The following is a 24,993-nucleotide window of genomic DNA, read 5'->3' on the forward strand; positions in this document are numbered from 1 at the left end:
TACTGTTTACATTAATAACTGTTTCGAACAGGATGCAAGGGAAAAAAGATCGAAACATTTCTATATATTGATTTAATCTATATTTCATATCATCTTAGATTTAAAAAGTGCAGCAGACTTTATTAAAATCTTCGAATTATATAACATTGTACATTGTACTATCGGATTGTTAATTGTTGCACATGTTTTTTACATAATCTTTTAAACACAAGTTTTATATGATATACAGATGATAAAGCATTCTGACTTTTTAAAATCCGTGCGAGTCAAACTGCAAATATTTAAATATGTGCGTTGTTATTAAAATATTATAATCAGAATGAGATATCGATCTTTTTATAATATTTATTACGTAAAATAAGTTGCAGCTTATATAAGACACACATGGACTTTATAAAATTGTAAAAAGTCTTATTCCATTTAATCCTTGGCATATGTGTATATGGCATGATATTAAAATATGAATTTCAGTCATCATAATGACACAATTACATGATATATTTACAAATATTGGCTTTTTCCCCCAGTTCTTGAACGTATATAGATTTTTGCAAAGTATTTTTTAATCATAATTCGCTTAATTTCATTTAACTTTTCACAAATCTTGTATTTATACGCTGGAAGACTAGATTAGAAGTATCTATAAAATTTAACAAACTCTAATAACACTTATCTACTTAGATTGGTAAAAGTCTGTTTTTAATTAATTTGGATGTTAATGAATAATACTTGCGCATGATGTATTATTAATGCCCACTATTTTAAATAGTTCAAATAGTTCAGTGTTTGAAGTGACATTAAGGAGAGGCCCCCCGAAAATAAGATTTATATATTTGACAAAAGATATATATATTTTCATTCAATAAGATTTAAATTTTAAAGCCTATTTTTTAGCGTCTTTTATTATTCTTCAATTATTTATTTTATCAAAAATATATACGCTTTATACAATTATTTTTACTATTTATAAAATTTGTGCACATTTAAGTCAAGATAAAAAATAAATAACTTAATAATTTTGAAGAAACATTATTTATATAAATATATCAAAAATTATTTTAGTTTTTACACGCTTCAAATACTGAAACAATTGAAATAATTTTTCAAATATCTTATATTTACCGAGATCCATCGCTTTTCTGCAAAGTACAGATGATTTAAAGAATCTCATTCTGTAAAAATAATTTTATCTCTTGAATCTTGATTTAAATCTTGATTTAAATCAAAATTAACAGAATTAATTATTGTCAATTTCTTTTACTCATGTGAATAAGCGTATGGCAGTCTCGAAAAAATAATTTAGGGCTAAGATACCGACCAAAAGTACCAGCCAGTTATAAGTTTTAATTCATTATTATATTAAAAATATTATATAAAGTTCAATGATTTTGTGTTTGAGCTTTTAAATTCATAATATTAAATTTTAAAATATCTCTTACTTCGGTTATATAAATAGCTTACGTATTTTAAATCTGCATTCAGTTGCTTCATGCATTTTTAGGAGCAGCTCCTAATCCTTACACCTTGTGCTTATTTTTTCAAATTGACATTTTCATTGATATTACGTGAAAACGCATTTTAATATCCAGAATATTGCCTAATATGGAAAAGTTTTCCGTTGTAGAAAATTATTTCAAGATACATTATAATCATACGTTATATCTCGTATTTCAAGTCGTAGCTATTTATTGTTTTTAATCGGAACCTATTTTTATTTTAGACATAAAAAAAATTCCTTACGAAATAATCTTATAAAGTAATTAAAGACCAGAAATCGCTATATTTTTACTTATTACCGAGTCAGAGAATTCGAGTCTATATCATGAATCCGTTTTACTTCTCATAAATAATTTTTTTTTTTTTTTTAATCAAACGCCGTGATCAAATTCGTGATATCCTTCTGCTCCGGTAAACACAACGTCGACCCAAACACGCATAGCTTCTGGGCTAGGTGCCATAAGATGATAAAGTCTAGATGAAGTCTTGACGATGAAAGTAAGAGAAGGTTGCGGCGATCGTACGGTGTTCATATGGTCCACATAGACTTCCTCAATCGACTGCAATACGTTTTTTTAATATTATATTTTATTATAATATAATATTTATATAATAAATATTTTATTATATTATAATATTTCAGTATTAGAATTTTTGTATTATATAGAGAAGCCTTCAATGCGCTTACCTGGAAATAAATTACACCGCGAGCCTTTCTAGACGCGTTGACACTGTAGTAAGACAGAGTTTTTCGTTTGCGATCGAATACAAACCATCGCTTGTTCCAATGATGAAACTTTTTACTCATTTTTGATAAATAGCCACTGCAGCTTGTCGTGTCGACCGTAACATCATAAATCAGAGGTAACTGATGCCCGGCAGTCTCTATGTGATGTCTTAAATCTAAAGACTCCGACTTGATAGGTAGATATCTTGTAAGTGGCCTCTGTAAAAATCATCGTTCATTGAATTTCAATTTATCAATAATGTAATAAACTGAGCAATTTATTTTGCGAGCGAAATAGAATAAAATAAGAGATAGAATAGAATAAAAAATAAATAAAGTAAAATAAAATAAAATAAAACAGAATAATACGGTAATATTAAATAAAAATATTTAAGTCGAATATAGTTTCTTCGAATAAAGGCCTTCTTGGTGCTCTCCCAATTATCTCTTTTAGCAGTTGCTGGTTGTTGTTCGTACTGTCTTGTAGATAATTAATCAAAAGATTTTAGGGAATTACCTGAAGTTTTGCCTTTTCACGATGTTTGACAGGCTGCAGTGGACTAAGAGTGTCCATCTCGCTAGATGTTTGAGAAAGGGGGCGACTTCCGTTTCCGTCGATGATACCTCCGCCGCCACCACCTCCTCCGCTATTATCACTAAGCCTCTCACCTTCCATCGATGTTCTCCTGTCGTCTCTCATCTGAAAATAATCCGCCAACTCTCGTTATTTCGATATATTTGTTTTATAACAATTTTCACTCATTGTTAAGTCTTTCGCCGCGTTAATATTACACACAAAAAATAAGAAATCAAATTTATTTAAATTTTTTTAACAATATAAAAAAAATTTCAATATCTTGCATTAAATTGTTTTGCATACATGTTTACAAACTTCGCGTCTTCGTCTGATGTAACGTTTTTTCGTTCTGCTTTTTACATAATTTATCCACATAAGTGACATCGTATATTACAATTCAAAAAGTTCGCCCGTATGATTTTACAGAAAGCGATGGCAAATATGCCAAGACGTCTCGTTTCGTTTACACAGATTCGAACAGATGACGGGGAAAGACTGACTAGTGGTGGCTCGGTGGTCCAGCAATATAATTCCCACTGTAAAATGTGACTCCCACCCACTTATTCGACGAATGCCGTGAGCACCAAATTCGCCCGCGCAACAAATTTCGATTATTCATTCATTCATAAAATATCACGTGACACAAGTCGAGTGACACAGATTGCTAAAATATACAAGCCGATATATCTCTTTATATATGTATAATATATAATATTTTTTATATATAATTACAGTTATGTTGGATATAATGGATAGATGAATATTGATATTAATAAATCATGATTTAGTAAATAATTGATGGAAATCTCAATAAAGGATTGAACTAAGTTATTGTTATCAGCAAGATTATTATATTTAAACTAAATAGATCAATAATATAATATAAGGAGATATATATATGTATATATATATATATGTATATTTATTTATTTAATATCAAGAATTCCTTCAAATAATTGCTCTTAATAGTTGAATGGTTCAGACGAGATGAGAAATTCCGTCAACTCGGCAAACGCGGTGTGACTCATCACAAACACTAATTTACTGCCGACATTTCGCCTTAGTTTAACTCGATGCTAACAATAAGTAGTAGTAATATAAGGGAAAATATGTACAAATTTTTTTTTTTTTTTTTTTTTTAAGAAATATTTAGGCATGTTGAAAAATTAATTTGTTTATTATTTTATCTTTGACAATGGTAAAAAAATTGTTAAGTATATTTCATTAACTGAAAATGGCACGAGAGATTTATCTCTTATATACATTTATATAAATATACAAGAAAGGGGTCAATTGCAAAAGAGGCTCATGAATCCAACATCATCAATTCTGTCATTATAAATTATTACTGCAACCTTAATCAAGATATTACAAAAGCTCATTTATCTAAGTATAAACTATTCTCTGAATTCTGTCCAATGCTCGGCATTTACGCACCGCGGTCCAGATGCGTGTTGTACAACGGGAAAAACACGTGCGCAATGACGAAAACACTTGCTCCAGAATTCAAATGGATATACTTGCGAAATGTCAGTGTTGAAAAACATACGTCTCGACGCGCAAATGCATGGGCGGTTCAAGACGACGCGCGAACTTCCGGCGGCAACAAATGCATACGCAAAAGTATACTCTAAGATGATAACTTTCAATTGCCAAAACATTTTCATGAGAAAATGAATGCCATATGTAAGAAAAACGCGTATCTTGTCGCATTTAGAATAGCTGACACATACAATATGGTAAAATCTTATAACAAAGAATTTCTTTCTCTGCGTTGTTTTCTTTGGACAACTAAAGTTATTTTTTTCAGTTGATTCATTTTTCATGAAATATTTTACATAAATATTCGCACTCAAAATTGTTTGAAACGTACACGACTATTCTCTATGTATAACTGAGACCAAATTTTTTTTTCATGGATATTTAGAATAAATAGAATAGATAAAGTAAATTTATTGCTAAAAAAAAGAATATATTTCAACGATCAAAAGAATATATTATCAATCATAAAATAGATGAAATTTGAAGAAAAGAGAGAAATAAAAAAAGAGACAAATGTAGAGAAAAAGAGAGAAAACAAATTATTTATATTCTATTTATATATTTGTTTATATATATACTTATTTATATTTAAATCTTATATATATATTATATGTGTGTGTATGTGCAATCTTCTATATATAAGAACATACCAATAATTAAAAACTCCACATAAAAGAAGTTGCGAATATCACGATTTCAGCAATTTATATACCGAAAAATTTTTTACATGTTAAGAGGTCAAGTGCACGAGATGTTCGCAATATATAAAGCCGCGACATAAATGCGTCTCGAAGCAAGAGAAATCATGCTTGCGTGAACATTGAAAAATTTTGAGAAGACGAGGAGACTGTCGAAAGACATTTCTTTGAACAGGTGTGCGATAAAATCCACATGACCAGAAATAGATTGGAAGATAGATTTTCGCGTTTACTCGAGAGACGTAACATTTAATATATAAGCATAATACACATATGCAAGTGACCATGTTTAGTGAAATTTAACTGATGATAAAATATATTTTTAGATTAAAATATATAGATTACTTTTTGTAAAGAAATTATATATTTTTATCATTTTATAAAAATATTGCAGAATATTTTTAATTTAATTGAACGAAAAGCATTAGTCAAAATGTGTATCTTATGAATTATGCATTCTACTTTTAATAAATTAAATCTTCAGTACAGATAACAATAACATTTCATATAGTTGTTTATACTATTAAAAATTTTATTTATACTCTAAGCTATAAAAATATAGCATTTTGAAAATATAATTTATCTGACTTTAAAATGAAAAAAAATCGCTAACATATTTTGATTCAGAATTGTTTGTAATAATTTTGATTTTGTTTGTGTGTGTAATTGATTCATTAAAAAAATTTATATATATATTTTTTTTTCAGTGTATTGCAATTAATAAAAAAAACCGTAACTTTTAATTTTAAAGATAACTCACACAAATTTTTTCTCTCTCTCTCTCTCTCTCTCTCTTTTCTCTTAAATATATTTAAATTTAATTTAATATATGGGTCTGTGCTGCATACTCACATTATCATTTTGAAGCAAGGTATAAGAATTATTCGACGGTCCTGGACTAGGTGAAGTAAGCTCCGAAAGCTTGCTGGGGGATAATTTTTCACTGTTTCCGCCTTCCGCACCGTCACTACTTCCGCTACCACTGAAAATGAATTAATAATAATAACAATTATATTATACATATATGTATGTATATAATCTGTTTCGCAACAAAATTAATTAAACCATTAAAAATAAATTTATTATAAAATTACATTATCTCTTGCATTTTGCGTAAATAATGATTAGCTATAAATAATATCGATTAATTCATTATCAAAATGTTGAAAAAATAATTAAAATTAATTAAAAATTATAAATATATAAACATATAGGCAATTATGAATAATTTGATTTTCGGGCAATATTATCGTAATAATATCGTAGATCTTTTGATATCGTTGAATCGTGTTTACACCTTATTTACGTTTCAAATGAAACTTCTCACTGACTGATTTAGCAAGCGCTATTATTAACTGAACCGTGAACTCTGATTTCCGCGAATTTTATTCAGCGACTTCGACATCCTCGTGTAAGAAATACCGTGCACTTCGAAAATCACATTCCTAGCTTCTGACCATCGCGAGACTGAGAAGAGAAGACGAGACCTATAGTCGACTATAGCGCGAAAGGCAGGTATTATTAAAACCTAACAAGTACAAAGTGACTCGGTGGACCGGTTCGACGATACCACCGGCATAGCATTTAATTCTTCTACAATGTTAAATGCAGCGCGAACGATACCCGAACATTCCGATCTCGTTGCTATGCCAACCTCGGCCTTGGCTAGAACCATTCCCTTGTTCCCAATAACTGACCTTTTTGATTTTAATAGTCTTTGCAACTCTCTAGAATACTTATCAAGCTTCTCATTCAGTAGCGGCTCTAAAGCTATCAAAGCTTCACGTGGCATACACATTGAATGTTACTTTCCAAGAGTTCTAGTTTAGTTTTAGATTAGATCTCTATACAAGAGGTCATTCTCTCGCTGTGTGTACATTCATGGATTAACTTTAAACAATCTAATACGCCGTAGGTAAATTAATCTTTTAAAAAATTCTATAGTGAGTATGTTACATTATTAGATAAATTGTTTATCGCAATTTCGTGTAAAAAAATTGGTCATCAAGGTTTTGATGCAAAATACGGTGATATAAAAGGTCAACAGAACTTGATATAAAAACCAAAGGCCAAAAGATGATATAATAAAAATATATTTTTAATGAATATGTAGCCGATTCTAAATTAAAAACCGCTAATGTAATAATGTAAACAGGAAAGTTCTTAGCATATTATTACAATAATTTTATTATCTAAGTTTTTAATTTTTTTTATGTCTTAATAGATCTCTCCGTTTCTCTCTCTCTCTCTCTTTCTCTCTCTCTCTCTCATACATACATACAATGCTTAGATAGTGAAACGTTTTTAAAGTGTGTCTGCGCATCGCGCGTGTAGATATATTACAACGTATTATGAAGAGGTCAGAAGGTGAACGTTGTTCTACTTTTTGCCACGTGTCGCCTTGTTAGCTTTATTTCATCTTCATTCTAAATACGTATGAAACACATATATGCGTATGCATAATATTATATTGTCGTAATAATAAATGCAATGCTTTATTTTGTTTTATTTTAATTACTTTTAATTAATAATTTTATTTCTAGCTTATTATTACATAAAATTTAATTTTAAAACTTTTAATAATCTATTTTATGTCGAAAAAATAAATGTATTAAAAAGGATTAATTAATTAAATGTGGGTGTTTAAAATTACATTTTCTATTAATTGACATATTCAAAAGAATCGATTTTGAACTGTCTCATAAATTATTAATCGAATTATTGCTATCTAATAGGAAAAAATAGGATTTTTTTTAAAAACTCGTGACTCACAAATAACGTTGACGAATATCGCGCGTGTGACTTTCCAGAGGACGATAACAGTTGTCGCAGATCCAATCTTTAGCGCAGATGTAACAATGATTACTAGTAAGCAAGGTGATCAGATTGCACCCTGCAATTCTGGCCTCGTTTAGCACCATCCCGCTTATTTCTCTTGGATCCATTTTGAAACATTGTAGGCGATAGACACCGAATACACATCTTAATTCTTCTCGTTGTTAGCGAATCACTGTTTGTCCACGTTTATCACGCGTCATGACGAATATTCTCGCATTTTCCCTTTTTCCGTATACGTTAACGCGACGTTGGAGTCGGAAAGACATGCAGCTATATGCTCACAGATATCGTATCGCGCGATAACGCCCCGCCTACCTTGCACCGCGAGAGAACGAAGACTCGAGTTGAGTGCTGATCAACCGACGCGATATGCGGCCCTCGCACGCGATCAGTAATTGCTCTTAATAGTATCTTGGTTATTGACAATAACATTATTAGAGAGAGTAAGACTAATGTGTAGACTGATTTTTTACATTTCGCAAAATGGATTTTTCCGAGTTACACGCACATTCTCTCTGAAATACATTTATATATTTTTTTCACAATGAAAAAAATTCTTTGCTTTTTTGAAAAATAAAGGGAAAGTGTATATAATCACCGAAATTATTTTAGATGTTTGCTCACCTATCTATCTTACGCCATGACAAGTCATTACGTTCGACAAATTTAAATTTTATATTGAACATGTGGGGTACACTCAAATTGTTACACGCTAGTGTAACATCGAGGCGCGTCGATGAGGAAAATTTCGTAATAAGCTCCAATCAACGATGAAAAGGCCGTCACGATTAACTACAATATTGCGCGATAAAACGCAAGCAGTATTTCATGTACTTTGTATGAATAGTGTACGTTTCTGTGCATTAATTTTTACGTAATGTAATAAATCTCCGATTTTTTAGCATAAAATCTTTCGTACATGCAAATATAAAATACGCATATTATGATATACATTTAAGCATCGTGAAAAATTATTGACGCGAAAATTTTTTAACTTATACCGATATCATTCTTTATCTATTCATACAGAGATAGCATAAAGATACATAAGAAAAGATTAAAATAAATAAGGGATTAAAATAATATTTTAATTATTCATTAACCATAAAATGAAAGAAATTAATTAACTACATTTATTCGACTTACCTTTCTGTTGGTCCAGTGGAATAACTGGATTCTTCACCAGATTCAACGCTGTTGAAAGATGCACAATTCATTTTTCTTTCTTCCCATTGAGAGCGAACCTCATCCTGTACACGCCTTTTCAATTCCTCGACTCTTCGTCTTTCTTCCGAGATTACTTGACTTCCTAGAAAAAATATTAACATTTTTATTTTTCTTCTTTGAGCGCTACATGTGTTATGAAATTTGTAAATTGAAATCATTTGCACCTTGTTTAGCTAAATGAAGCTGCCGATTTCTCTCAATTTCTTTCAGGGACTCGATTGTCTTTCTCCCCAAGCTGCCTTGATTGTTTACAATAGGAGAATCATTTGTCACTCTAGATATTCTGTCAAAATCTTCCCTGCTCGGGGACCGTTTCTCCTCAGAATATTCAGCAGAGTTTTGAGCCAGATAGCTGAGTTCCTCGTTTATTTCTCGTACTCGATTTCGAGCCTGTCATAATCATAATCATTAATTGATTCAATAATTATTAATTAACAATACTATACATTAACCCATTAAAACATAATATATAGTGATTAATTATATAATTAATATTTCATATTGAAAGAAAATAAAATAGACTACACTTGTGGCTTATTATTAATTATTATTTAGCAGGTTAATGTTTTTCATAATTACGTTGCTGTACTGACTTCTTCCAATCGCTTCAAATGTCCCAATTTCTGTCTCTCGAGACATCTAGCTTCTTTAGTCGCCGTATTCTTTATTTCGGATCGTTGCGATTCCAAGTGATTCAGTTGCGATTTTCTGCCTTCGATCTTGTTCGTAAGCTCGCTTAAATATCTGTAAAAATTTGCAATGAAATATCAATTTCGAGAAAATATATAAAATATCAATTTGAAAAAAATGTACACGAAAATCTTAAAAAACGTATAAAATATTAATCTCAAGAAAATACATATATGAAACATCAATCTTAAAAAAATATAAGTCTGTATCTGCGATGGAGAAAAATCTGTAAAAATTTGTCAAGAAAATTTATATAAAATATATTACTTTGCAAGTGATTATACAGATACAGATATAGATATTCGATACAGATTTTTCTCGAGATATACATTTCGTGCTTTTACATTTCTTGATATTTCATATGTTTTTTTAGAACACGCAGATTTTTATTTATATGTATATTTTCTTGATTTAAAATTTAAATGTACCTCTGCAGCTCTTCTCTCGTGGCCAATTTGCTCGCCTCTTCCTCGAGATGATGAAACTCTAAGTCTTCGAAAGCTTTCCTTTCGCTCTCGAGGATGTCTTGCTGAGCTGCTAACTTGTGAGCAATATTCTGCTGCATAGCTTCATCCGTGCAAATGTTTAATCGTTCGTCCAGTCGAGCACAATTTTGCTGTGCTTTTTGAACGCGTTGTTTTGCTTCAGCTTGTAAATTCGAATGAATCGCGTTATCCTCCGTCATTTCTCTTTCCAGTTCGTTTATTCGCATCTGCACTTTAATCTTCTCTCCCTCATCCTTCGTGAGCTTTAAAGATTCCGATTCATATTCCGCGGATAAAAGCGCCTTCTCCAATTCGAGCTGTCAAACAAATAATGCATTTGATTTTTAAAATCTTCCGAGCAATTCTTCAGTGAAATTTTTATAAATTCGAATTTATCAGAAAAATAAAACGTCGATGAGATAATAACTTCCAAAATGCATTATTTTTTTCTATTCATTTCTAGATTCCATACAATGATTACAACAGATGCGGCAATAACGAGTTTAATTATGAATATAAATAAATTTTTACAATGTTAATTTATTTTTTATTTAATCTATTATTCTATATTTTTTAATTAAATATAATAATTTTTTTACAATAGATTTTCTCTATTTTCTTTATTTTTTACTTACTTTATTTAATTAATTTTTTTTATAAAAAGAAATTACTCTATCCGCAGTTGTTATTGTTATTGCCGTACTCTACACAAACATCACGCATTGAAAAAAATTCGACATAAACAGAGTTTATAAGAAAACGTAAGCATATAAATATTAAATAATATTAAATATAACTCGAGACGTTTAAATGTAGGTAAGAGGAAACCGGATTTGAAATTCGTCATCAATTATTGTATTATTAATTATAAATATATCTTATTATCTAACAATTCTAACATGACAAATACTTACGATCGAACGTCTTAGCATTCCATGCCCAGAAAGAGATAAAGAGAACAAATAAACAACTTATTTAATATACGATATACGGCGCATATATGAGATGACATTGATTCACAATTGTGAATTTATCTGTTCAATATCGTTGATAAAGTAATGTAAAAATGAAATTACCTCTCGATTAATTTCTTCCTCTTGAATCTCAATTTCGGCGACACTCCTTTTCAAAACATCCATGTTGCCAAGAATGTGTAGCTTCTCGTTTTGCAAGAAATCTATGTATTTCTTCCTGTCTTTCTCTTCCAGCTGCTTCCTCTCTTTGTCGGCTTTCGCTTCGTTGGACTTTGCGTTGTCCTTTTCGGAATTGTTTCGCTTAGGAGTCATGCAGATTTCCTTGGGCTTGGAGAGCATAGACAGCTGCTCGATCGCCTCGAGGAGATCGTCGTTCGATATCGCGAGCTTGTTTTCTATCATTTCGCACGAGTTCGATAACTGGCCGTTTTTCTTTGGCAGGGAATGATTCTGATTGTTATTCCGCGTCATGGGAGATAGCACGATATTTTCGTAAAGATTCGCGTTTCCATTTTGCGTCGCTTGCTGCGATTCGATTTTCGGTCGAATTGTTCCATATATGGACAGTGAGCCTTTGGTATCGTCATCAACCTTTATGTAATTCTCGATTCCATCGGTGTAACTATTTCTATTATTGCCGATGATAACGTTTTCGTAATTGCTGCTGCGGGAAACCGAGCCTGAGAAATTACAGTTGCCATTTGTATTGTGAGCGTTAGAGTACTTTGCCATTTGATTACTGCTCGATGTAGATGCATGCGGCGATCCTACGGGAACGTCGCACGAATGATTTTCAATTTGTGCAGACTGATCCTTACGATTGGCAGGCGAATTGCCATTTTGGAAAATAACTTTCGAATTTTGCACGGATACGTTTTCATACGACGATGTACCCAAACTGGTTTGCTTGCCGGTATCAAAAGAGAAATGCGGCTGATTTTTTGACGGACTCTTCGGACTGTCGAAAGGCGAGGTATAGCCGGGTCTCTTGTCACGCGGAAGAGATCCATTTGTTATGATCCTGCAAAGTATTTTTATTTATGTAATACAATATTTTTTCAATCTCTCTCTCTCTCTCTTTCGCTTTTTTTTCTCTCTGGTAAAAAAATTGAAAGAAATATATAAAAGTTTAATTTTAAATAAATTTCTACAAATTTCTCAAATTGTTTATTTTGCAAAACAATGAAAATTATAGAAAATTATAGAAAATTATAAAAAATTGAAGAAAATTGAAAGAAAAAGAATTATACTGAAATATATACAAAATACGATAATTACCGATTAGGCTGCCTCGGCTTTTCGATAGTGCTCTGTCTTTCATACTCGGCACACATCGCTAAGATTTCTTCGAGTCTCATTTTCTCTTGCCTCTCGACCTCTTGCTCTCTTAACCTCTCTTCCTGCGCTTGTTTCCGCTTGGTCTCCGCCTCCCTGCGTTTATTCTCCGCGTCGGCTTGCCTTTCCCGCAATTCCTCGAGGGAGCAGCTGCTGCCGACACTGGGAGTAGGACTCTTGACCCTCGCGTAAACCCTCTTTTGCTCGCTATATCGCGGATTCCGATTGAATGCCGGGCTCGGTGGTTGAATTCGTTTAATATTCGAATTCGAGCCGAGACCCTGAGCGGTAGATGGTCTCCAAATCGTGGGATTAGAGTCTCCGTCAACATTAGCGTTGCAGATACTCGGATTCGATCCGTATTTCTCCAGTTGTAGAAACTCCGTGGTCGTCGTTTTCGTGACAATGAGGCTCTGGCTCATGTTGAAGTCCCTGTCGGCGAGATGATCGAATTCGTTCGAACTCTGGCAAGTCATACTTTGAGACATCAAGTCGCCGCTTCGGGCGACGATTTTTGGCGCTGTCATTCCGAGAGACGGCGATCGTACGTTCTTGCTATTGCTTTCGCGGTAACATGGCTTGCACGTCTTCAGGTATGTTTCCGCCGAGTACATTCTGATTTGATTGTGATTCTGGCACTGCAAGTTTGTTGCGTTCGATCGAGTCGGCGTACCGAATCGCGAGTCCGATCGCTGACGAGCCTCGTCGTGATAACTGATCGAGTTCTGCGAGGGGGAGTCGACGTTCCCGTTCACTGGAGATTTCGTCAAGGACACGAGACTCGATGATCTCGAGTGACCGAGGATTTGATCGGCCGGCACATTCGTCGTGAGAGCACCGGCGGGAAAGACCTTCGGCGAGACGCAATTGGTTCTGTTTTGCTTCGACAGCATCTCGAATTTAGTCAGCTTGCCCAGAAAGCCGATCTCGTCGTCGGAGCAGGAATTCCTCGGAGATTTTCGCGGTGCGACTGGTGGCTTTCGCTCTAAGTGATGATTCTCTTGCGGCTGGTTGTCGGGTAAAGCGAAACTTATCGGCGCCATTGAGATTCTCGAGTGGGGAAGGACGGATCGTAGATGCTTAGCCTCGGCTGGATGATTGAAGCGCATATAGTTTGATCGACCTATCGATAGCATGCAGCCTGAAACATTTAGCGCATTGTTCTCCTTATCTCGATAATTATTTTATTTTATCTATCAAATAAATTTCGTAACAATTACGTAATAATGCTGCACCGATAAATATCAAGACAGCTTTAGTTGAAATATTATTTTTAGCCAGTACGAAGAACCTTTACGTTGCCCTTTTAGAAGGTCAGCTGTATGCATTAGCTACAATTATTTATTCATATATTTAGGTCAAGGTTTCTTACCTTGCGCGAGTCTCACTGGCGAATTTATCGGTACACCATCGACAAACGTGTTTCCGTTTATGGGATGAAGAGTGACCACGCCGTTATTGTTTTCGATCGCGCAATGTACGGGCTCGACGCCGGTACCGGCCACCAAAATATCCGCATCTCGGTTTGATCCCAGCGTGATCTTACCTGTGAGAGAGAAATGAAAGAGAAAAAGGATCAATTTATTGCAGAGATTTTTTTCATATCTTTTTATTTTAAATTTATTTGAAGTTATATTCACACTTCTGAGAAACTTGGTTTGTATCATTGGAACGTAAAATGCAAGATAAAAAAAAAGGGAAGATCAGGAAGCATGACTAATATCTCTCGCGCTGGTCTTACGGTTGAATGGAAACCAGGCGAGCGCGTATATGCATTCCGATTGAAATTCTCGCGGGCTTAGTAACGCACTTTCCAACATAACACGCTGAGTTACGTTTATTTTGGCAGCAGTTCTCGCGAGAGAGTGTATCGGTATATAAATATCGACATAATTAAATTCTCGAGTTCATCCGCGGAACTGCCTCGCCGCACTTTAATTCCGAAAGGCGCATAGAGCCCGGCCAGTTTACAATATTAATTTGAGCCTTCCGGGAATGTCAACGACCTAACGACCACCACGAGGATGGCGGGTGGTATTCTCCGCTAGATGCACAAAACTTCCAAGTACGGAAGTACTTCGATTGAAGCGAAATGCTGTTGAATTAAAAAATGCAAATTCGAATTAACAAGACTCAGAACTTTATTAATCGTTTGCGCACCTTTGAAATTCAATTTGCCAGAACTGCGTTTAACTTTTAATAGATCTACGAAAATACGTATACACAAAGCGGACGCGACTTTTTCACAGCTCTATAGAATCGGCTCTCGATAGATCGATAAATAACTCGCACTAGTTTCCGTAAAATAATTCTGGGCGTGTTCCGTTCTGCGCGACGCGGGTAAATCGTGGTGCATTCTACGAAGGACTGCAGTTATATTTAGTTTTAGCGCGGTCGTGCACTCTCTCTCTTGCATTTTCGGTCTTTTTGGAAATGAGTTGGCCACGACGTGCGTTGTGTAGAAATATATAAATGTCCGACGGTGTCTAGATTTAAGCAACGGCTGCACTGATTTTTTTTTTCTTCGCCGAACGTGTTCGGGAGATGAATCAGATCGTGTTCAATATTCTCGGAAAAATGTGATACATGAATTCACACGTCGTGCAAATCGAATACATTTATTTCCACAGACTATTCATTTGAATAATCACTCTATCGTCAATGTTGTATCAATCAATCATTATATTAGAGCGATGTAAAATTTTTAAATATTTTTAATAATTTTTTTTATCAAAAATATAGAAAAAATCGGTTTGAATTGACGCGAGAACTGATGGCTACGAGATTTCGAAGATTGAATTTTGTCGCGTAAACGCGTATATTGTTTCGTACCGGAGAAAGTTCCCTGTGATTTCAAAACGAAACGCGACCGTAAATTCCAAGTAGACACGGTGTTCCGGCATGCAAGCAGACAAACGGACGGGACAGGTGCTCGGAGGAAAAGTATATGGCACTCTTATCCCGCGCGAAGAAAATATTCTGAAAAATTGATAGGCCGCTCTCCACCGTTAATTAAAATCTCTGGGCAATTAAGTTTGAAAGTAAATTTCTGTCGTGACCCACTTAAAAAATTTCTCGGAAAACTTTTTCTTATTTTAATTTATTATTCAATTCTTTCATAAAAGTCGAGTATATAGATCCTGATGAACCGAGTGTTGAACTTACATTACGAATTTATAAGAAAGCTTATTTTTCGATGGAGTCGCGTTACTCGGTCGCCATAGCGAACGGAAGATAGCTTCCTGTCGATCAATTCCATCCTACGCGTATATCTATCTTCGTGCAAGCGTTATGCAGGTACATGCGTCCGCTCGGATAGATTTATTCGCGTCACATGTACGCTCTATGCTCGTTTACACTGTTCTCTCATGCGTTCACCTCTCTTGATTTCGTCAAAATTTTCCTCGTTTATTTTTTTATTTTTTATTTTTTTTTTCGTCTTATAAAACTCAATCTTGTGAAAACTTTCTCGAATAACCCGAAAGTTACGAAAGTGGAACAGAAGTAGGAAGTTTGACTCACGCAATAATTTTATTACGCTCGGTTACGCATGACGCATATCGACTAGTATATTTAAGGGATTCTAGAATCCATAAACAAAATTCTCGTGTATTCAGCTATTTTTTTCTTTCAAGTTTCGCAGATTAACAGTAACTTAATTGTAAAATGTTGGCTAACATTTATTCAATCTGTTCGTCGTTTCACGATCCACGATATTGTTTCAGGGCTACTATAGCTTATTCTTCCGGAACGGAAATGTAGGGCCTGTGGGGATCTTAAAACGGCTCTGCTGACTCGGAGAAAAACGGTCTTTATGCCATTTATATGTCCCATACGTTTATATATATACCGCGCATATGTGCGTGCACAAGTTTCTTCGTACGTATATATGGTGTGTACATAAAAGCTAAAGCGGAGACCTCGAAGGGTTGTGCAGTCGCGGATATTATGGTCTTGATGTTTTCTATCGTGGGTCTTTCAATTTAACTGAACACAATACTTGCTGTCTCTTTTTTTTACGTTTATATCTGTATGATGAAATAAAGATTTTATCGTCGATTCTTCCCAGCACATTTTTTCATAGTATATCATGACAGGATAGTATCGTTCGATTTTTTCGAGCTATTTATTGTTACGAGTAGTAGTTAACGATTATCGTATCTCGACGGCGCCATAAAGCTTTATCAGAGTATGTATGTGTGTGTGTGTGTGTTTAGACAACGTTATTCAAATGGATTGAACACCGAATGAATCACTGGCGGTTACGTGGCGATGAATTTATCTGTTGCTACAATTTCACAGTTGATACAGATGATAGGAAAATGCGCGAATAGAGTAAATTGATCATTCTTCACGCTCTCTTTCTCCCTCTATCTTTCGCTCTTCGATACACACAGGTGCGCCTGTATTTATTTAATACGATAAATGTCAAATGTCAAATGTCAAAATGTCAGCTGATTAGTAACTTGTTAAACTCTTCGAGAGAAGCGTTTGTCGCGAGACAGGAAAGGGTGAAATAAGGCATCACGTCGGTTTTATATCTAACCTTCGGGCAGAGGATGCAAAGTCACGGCCGTCGACAGTCGTCCGCTTCCCATGGAGACGAGATGCGGTGCTTCCGTTTGCACGCGCAACGCCCGACCCGCCTCGTGCACCTCGAGACCGGCGGTCGCTATGCTCGCCATGCCTGTAAAACGAAAGCATTCGTAATAAATGCGCCGTGGAATTATCAGGTGGAATTAGCGTAGAGATTGGCGCGTCGACGGGTAACGTAACGTAACGATCCAATTCCATCAATTCCCGCGAATGATACCCGCGGGAATACATACCATTTCTCATTATAGCCATGCGCAATGAATTGAATTTAATGACCAAGTATTAATGATACGCAGCGCGGAACGATATTAGCAAAGAAAAAAATTATATTTTTTAATAAGCTTTATATATCGCGAATTCTCACGAGAATTAGGGAAACTGTGCGGAAATTGTAATAGTTATAATAGCTGTGAGAATTTGCATCCTCCCCGGGGAGCACCATTAAAGTTATGCTACTCGATGTCGGACATATACCACCAAGGGGGAAGAGGGAAAGTTTATCGAGCCTTATTATTAGCTACAACGAACGACCTCGTCGAAGATTATGGCTATCGTTTCACGAGAGATCGATCCAGATGAGTTCTACGAGCGAAGCTTCACATTGGCGGATAAGAATGGAGAGGATTGCCCAAAAGGAAAAAGCAAGACTGAAAAACCGGTCTTTCCGAGACGAGCAAAGATTTTTCTGCCTTTTTTCTTGCTCCTCCCCATCATAAAGTTAGTCTACGCCAGGGGTTCTTAACCTTTTTGCGACCTATTGCATCTCACGGAGATTTATGATAATTCCGCGTTTGTAGAATAATTTCATTACGGTCATTATTGTCCATTTTATTTTTATATTTAATTCTAGTATTTAACAAATGCTTGCAATTAATTAGTTTTGCTTATATTTGAAAAGATTCTTATACTTAATAAATCTGGATATATACACATAAAAGGAATTAGAAAATTTTAGTCATGTTGAAAACCATGGTTGCAGTTGACGCCATGGCTGCATGCCGTTCATATAGGGTTGTTCATCTCATGTGAATGATCTTAACGAGTTGAAACAACTTTAATTAAGCGCATTACGTTAGGCCGTCCCGTTGAACTTTGCTAACGCGTCTGGCCACAAGGAAGTAATGTATTTCACTTGCAATTTCTATACCGACTGGTTCATTGCAGAGAAAACGTGTGAAATGCACAGAGAAATAAAAGAGAGAAATGAAAAATAGAATAATTTATTATCGTGCAACCTCACGTTTAGGAACAAAAAGACATTTCGGGAATCGGTTTAAAATTTTATAACTCTTAAATTTCTGTATCGTTAAATTATAACTATAAATAAAAAGCAATTACTGATACCTTAAATAATAATAATAATTAGGAATCAATATAGAGTAATTAAAAAGAATGCGGAAATATCTTTAAATCTCTAAATAACAAAAGAAACGTTTCTATTAAATTTAATAAAATATAGATTATACTTTTACTGATTCCATTTTATTCTTATTTGCAGTATCATATAAAGGGCAATACTTTCATGTATAAAATTTTATAGTGATTTATCCGGATTTATCTCTGCGGTGAAACAGATAAACTGCCAGCTTGTGGCGCTATACGGTCGTGTAGTACATTCACAATCTGCTTAAATTACATCTCCTCGGATTTCGTATCGGCCAGTAATTTAAAGCTGACGATTAAGACGTTTGAATTTCGTTGAATTTCTTAAGCGAAGCTGAGATCTTTGAGTGAGGAAGCAGAAATCTTATCGTTATCTCCGCTAGCTTCGCTCTGCGTACGTTGAATATCGCGATATCGTCTTCTCGGGCTTTCGAATGCATGTTAGCGGAGTCTGATAGGTCATCGTCGCAAATCTGGTAGGTCATCGACTTATTACGCAGTTTAATTTCATCACGAGTTCGGACGCGCGAACGAACATTTCTTGGGGAACGTAGTTGGATCGATACTTGCGCTGTCTCTTATATTCGGAATACCACACTGAGGCATTTGTGATAAGATATCCGATAATAAACAACACACACACACACACGCTTGTCGCAACATGATGGAGTGCGTCAAGCGATAAAATTCAAGACATACTTCGTAATGTGCTATAATAATAATCGTGAAGCGCGCTAACGTTCGTGACAGGATGTGCTATAATTCGGAAAAGGGATTTTGCTATTTTATTGTTTCTTAAGTCAAATTTGAAATATACGCGTCACAAATTTTCTCCGTGACACTTCATTAAAATCAGTCGAGGCACCAAAAGCGCAGGTGCATCGTTGGTTTCTCGCGTGACTCTATTTGAACAGTAGACACCTGCCTGTGTGCAGGTGAATTCACGATTGGTGAATTAAATATATAAAAATATATAAAAAAATTGAAAACGTTCTATAATTAAATTTAAATTATATAGTTAAATATATATTTGATCACATTTTTATCGAAGATATATAAATATTTTATGCATATAAGGCTAAGAGAAGCAGAGAGATAATTATTGGAAAGATTCACATACTGTAAACTGTAAATTATCGAGAAATTAGAATAATTTTAATTCAAAGATAAGTTAAGTAAATCGAAAATAAATGAGAGCAAATTCTTTGCGAGTTTGCAGCTAATATACGATCACAACATACGTATTATCGTGCAAATACAGTTGGTACCAACGGCCTTGGACACATCGTTTCGCTCGTTTCTCGATGATACTCTTTTTCCGTCGCGTCGCTCTGAAAAGACCAACTTTAAAAATTTTTTTTCACATTGCACACGCACTTGATGTAAACACGTAGCGCAAGATCTTGCGTAGCTTAAAAAGATACGAAGGAAGCAAGAGGCGGTGGTAGGCAAATGGCGAACGTAAATGTTTGCCCGCACGCGAGACGATAGCGCACAATGATAGCATGATTTTAATGAAAATACATAGTCACGCCTCTCCGTGCAAATTGCAGCTTATACCTATTTAATATTAGATCAGATTAGTCGATTATAGTCCTCGTAAAGGAAATGCAAGAAGATACTCGCGCGACGAACGCATTAAGAAATGACGTTTGTGTCAATTAATTGGACTGCTGTCATCATCGACATACTCTCTTTTGGCGAAGCTTTTCTCAATGGGTCAACGGTTCGTTCTCCATTAGCGGCAGTTAACGCCGCGATATAAACGTTTACCGATGACGTCAGTTGTGCCACACGCGGAATGATTTACAATGATGCCCCACTATATGAGCATCGCCTACGGAGATATGAGTTTTATCTACGTTCGCGAGATGTACGCGATGAGCCAATTTGATAAAGTTCTCGCCTGAGATTTTTTTTCATTCCTATGTTACTATAAAAATCAAACGATTTTAGATTGACACAATGGTGTCGAACAAACAAGTATCAAGCCAAAGATGTATCAGTCATTGTTACGAACTTACTTCCGATAAACTGTGGAGCCAATGTTTTTTTTTCTCCTAACGAAAACAATTTTATTTCTACAAAGTTACTTTAGGCGCGAAAGTCGCGAACTCAATTACTGTCAGATCTCTGTCTTACGAAATCCCGAATTAAAAGACCAGCATAAAGAGAGTAGACGGCTCTCCTTTCTCGCTTTGAGCTTCGACGGATGCGGGTTTATTTACAGAAACCGTTTTAGCAGGAAGAAGCACGTTCGTGTCAGGTACCGACTGTAAGCACTTCGCGTCCGGTCCTGTCCGCGCTCCGTTCCGTTCTGCCGCATATAGAACATCCGTTGCAGTAACTCGCATACGTGCAAGCTTTGTGCACGAAGCTTCTCACATGCGATTCGATCTCATATACATATATATTTCGAAATATATATGCAGTCACTCATCGTAAAAAAAGTGCAGTTTTCTTTCGTTCTCTTCTAACAATAAGAGTAATTTCCTCAGGCCTGCCTGATTAATAAATTATTCAATTCAAAATTGAGAATCTTTTATATCATATACATAGGTATATATATATATTTATTAATTACTCTTTGAAGAGAATGAAAAAAAATGTCGCCCCTATGTTTGCTGCACTTTTTACGACGAATATAAAACGACTGCATATATGTATATCGCGAAAGATGTAATCGATTTTCATTGTAAACAATCGCAATCAAATAAGAAACCGAGTATTTTGTCATTGACGATGACAGCTTACCCGTTAAATGCGGTTATATCGATATAAAGACATGGGTAATTGTCTGAATTTAAGGCAATTGAGAATCTGAAGTGATGTAGAATCTGACGCGTTCAGCAATAACGATTCGATAGCGATTAACGATTTAAAAGAAAGCGATCTAGGTCGGGCAAAAAAGAGGCAGGCGCGATAAATGACTCGGAAATGCCACGAAATTCGAAACCAAGAGACAATATCATAAAATCTATCGCGTGACAATTGTTGGTGCGAAAGTTTCACGAAATCATCAGTTTCGCCCGTCTCTGCCGGCGACATCTGCCTGGCAACCGCATCTTCCTCCTCGTGTCTGCTTCTTTATTTTTTACCGCTTCTCTCATACACGAACCCTTTGGATGGCCGATGTACAGCTTATAGACATACGAGATGTTTATCGAATATGCAATGAAATAACGGAACAGAAGCGTAGTACGCGACTATTATTATAATTATTCATTTATCGTGTGTGATTGATGGCGTAACTAGCTCTTAATTATATAATAGATATGAATAATAAGGTTTTTATTACTATTTACTTGCGTTCTTGATTATTTCAATTTTTTAAAAATATTTTTTTCTTTATTTTTCTTTTTTTTTCTCTCTTCTAAAAATTGAATCTGCTCAAATACGAAGAGCGCGCGTAGGCTCTTTTTTCACTTTCCAACACCCAAACAGATTCCCACTCATTTTCTATCTAGATTACGTGGGTAGAATCCGGTCTGCGTTTACACGCGCTTTATAATCGGCATCAATGTCGATTAACGTCGCGCCTCTCGAATATTTAATTGATACGCATTAAATCGCGGTTATTAGAATAGTAGATAAAACCAGAGCGAAAGAAAGAGAGAGGAAGTTATCGCCTCGTCACGATCCCCGGGGCATTATGCCATCAGCGGTCAAAGCGAAAGTCGTGCAGGAACGTAAATCGTAACGAGCATAATGCATTAAATCATATGTTCAAGAGATCTTTATTTCTCAAGGTCGATCTCGACCGCGACGTTACAGACCTTTTGAAAAACACGTTCAACGATGTGTAACAAGTTTTCCGAGCCGGTATTTGCAACGGTCGCTACGCCGATTACATTATCGATCCGTGTCCATCTGTTTGCATTTCTTTGTCTCGCGCTGCTTCGTTACATTTTCGTACGGCGAAAATTAGAGCATGCATGCCTTATATCGTTGCGACGAGAAACGGCGACGAAGGGCGAAGAAATCGGCATGACGTAATGGCCCGCATAAAGGCAATAGAAATAAATGACATTAAATTGTTGGGTGACTCGTTTTTTAGCGAGTTCTGGCATGGGAGAATTGGAGACAAACATTAGAGAATGAAGATGAGATCAAGACTTGAAGCTTGCGTATTTATATAGAGTCGCATGATGACTGCTTTTTAGAATTAGAAACATAAGCAATTGTCCATAACACAGATTTTTATAAAATTTATTTTATAAATAGCATGTCTCTCGGACAACTGCACACTGTATTAAATTATAATTTTTCGAGGCAAGATAAAGTAAATTTTCAAAACTTTTGAAAAATAATTTCTCGTATGAAAATCTGCGAAAAGGGAGATTTATTTCAAACACGATCATGTGCTTCACGACGCATAAAGACATTGTTCGACGTTAGGGATGTACGAACCGTCGGCTATAGGCAGCTGCTCCACAACGTACAATTCATAGGGTGAACTATAGAGGGACAATGAACGAGACCGAGTCGTCAAATCGATCCAGGGTTGTATTCAAGAGCGTTAGTTTGTACACAGTATGTTTTGCTTATATATAGCGGTTATAGTGTGGCGAAATTATTATTTTATGGAATAATGTTCTTTATATTTTTCTTGAATGAAAAGACAAATTTTTTTTTTATTTTTATTTTTACTTTTATCTTTTATTCTTAATTGAATTCTTAATTTCCGAAATGAGTAATTAATTTATAAGTATTTAAAGTCTCGTTTATATTAATCTTTTCCATCACTATAATATTTTAATACAAGATACATTTTTCATTCCGCATTAAAATCCTGCCTTAAGCTCATTTATTTTTGTAAAGAATTGTCGAACGAATATCTGCGAGATTAATTTAACAATCGAGATTTCCGATAATATTCCTCGCGTTCTCCATATTTCTCGTATCCTGCATATCGGCAAGGTCACGACCTCCACCGAGAATCGTGACTGGATTGTACAGAGCTGTTCAGGTCGTTGCCATCATCACTTCGTCACGCCGCATTTACCATCTCGCCAGTTTAATTTTCGTTTATTTCATGATTTTTTCAGATATATTCCAAAAGAAATAATACAATTGCTTGTCTTAAGTTCAGAATTACAAAATAATAGATCGCAGTCAATTCCTTGACAAAAATTAATTTCCCGATACTAAAGAAATCCAAAATCAAAATGACTTAAAAATATTTTCTATAAAATGTAGACAAGAGATTTTAATTTCCTTAACGCTTCAATGTGCGTTTCTTTTACCGAGTACAGAATAAGGCGATATTCTATTTCATGTTATGTTTGGCTCAGCATCCACCAGAATGCAAATATTCGCGATTGGGATGAATATCCTGTAGATTTTTTTCTATAGATTATTTTAATTTCATAAATAACAGAGCAGGAAATATAAAAAAAAATAATAAGAATTGGCTCGTCTAAATTGAATTCCTAATCTTCGAAATTAGTTTTCTAAATAAGAAAAGTGATATCTAGTGGTAGTGATAAAAAATCTGATAAGTCTATTCAACAATCAGAAATTTTTTATTGTGAACATGATGTCATGTGCATCACAAATGAAACGTACATTGTTATGAGCTGATGGCATGTAGAAAACTTTCAGTTTCTATATTGTACAGATTACTACGTCAGAATGTAAGAATTGTAAAAAGAACTTACATTCTTTATATACATATATCTTCATTTTCGAGCTCAGTTAAATTAAAGCCGCGGCGTGAAACGAAAAAAATTTAATTTTAATTTTAATAATACAAAATAATTCCATAATTACGCTCTCATCTAGAATTTCATTGAAAATAAAAACCGATTCTATTCAAATTTTTTACAGAATATTATCTTATAATTGTTTCCTATACTTTAATACATATAATATAGAGATTGAATTATTAGTTAGACGTATATCTTATTGTTAGATACGCGCGCGCGCGCTTAATATTTTTTCCCCCACTTTGATTTATGAATTCCTACGATCCTGATCGCTCGTATGCGCTCGCGGTGGAGAGGAATTTATCGAAGGGCTCACCGAGAGGACTACCTGGAAAGGTCCAGAGTCGAATTCCAATCTCGCTAAATCGGCTCCTCCAAGTGGAACACTGTTTTTTTTTTTTCAACGCGTCCACCAGGCGTTCGTGAGTAATACGAGAGACCGGCGTTCGCGAACACTCATATTTTTCCGCGCGGATGTGCACTCGCGAAAAATCGCGGTTCGTTTCTTCCTACTTGGCAAAAAAAAGAGGAGTTTTTTCTTTCGAAAAATCGGCTATCGTTCTTCGATAGGCGCTACGCGTCGCACTGCGTTGCGTCACGTGCCGACTTACGCTATACTGTCGTGGCAACGGGTGTTCAGACACTATGTTCCATAGCAACATCACTGTGCCAAGGCAGATCCGTTCGGCCATTGGTGTAAACCATGCTGGAAGGGA

At 34.9% G+C, this 24,993-nt stretch overlaps 1 protein-coding gene across 4 annotated transcripts; it reads right to left on the minus strand.

Moving 5' to 3' along the window:
- Positions 1-57: 57 nt before the first annotated feature.
- Positions 58-24,929, minus strand: LOC145942443 (uncharacterized). 4 transcript variants are annotated; one of them, XM_083049167.1, is made up of 13 exons: positions 24,606-24,929; positions 17,137-17,277; positions 13,963-14,136; positions 12,534-13,731; positions 11,358-12,276; positions 10,225-10,598; positions 9,700-9,850; positions 9,271-9,496; positions 9,026-9,188; positions 5,894-6,023; positions 2,742-2,924; positions 2,186-2,443; positions 58-2,057 (listed from the first exon to the last, which is right to left on the minus strand). In XM_083049167.1, exons 2-13 carry the CDS (start codon positions 17,273-17,275, stop codon positions 1,869-1,871), a joined length of 4,104 nt encoding a protein of 1,367 aa, XP_082905293.1. In that variant the 5' UTR covers positions 17,276-17,277; positions 24,606-24,929; the 3' UTR covers positions 58-1,868. The 4 variants fall into 4 exon arrangements, with proteins under 4 accessions (XP_082905293.1, XP_082905292.1, XP_082905294.1 ...); XM_083049166.1 differs by having other exon boundaries at positions 24,594-24,929; XM_083049168.1 differs by lacking the exon at positions 13,963-14,136 and having other exon boundaries at positions 24,594-24,929.
- Between the last annotated feature and the right edge of the window lie 64 nt (positions 24,930-24,993).

Source organism: Prenolepis imparis, unplaced genomic scaffold, assembly GCF_030444845.1.
Source record: "Prenolepis imparis isolate NDT839.2.m4 unplaced genomic scaffold, iyPreImpa1.0 SCAF_11, whole genome shotgun sequence".
NCBI classification, from domain to species: domain Eukaryota; kingdom Metazoa; phylum Arthropoda; class Insecta; order Hymenoptera; family Formicidae; genus Prenolepis; species Prenolepis imparis.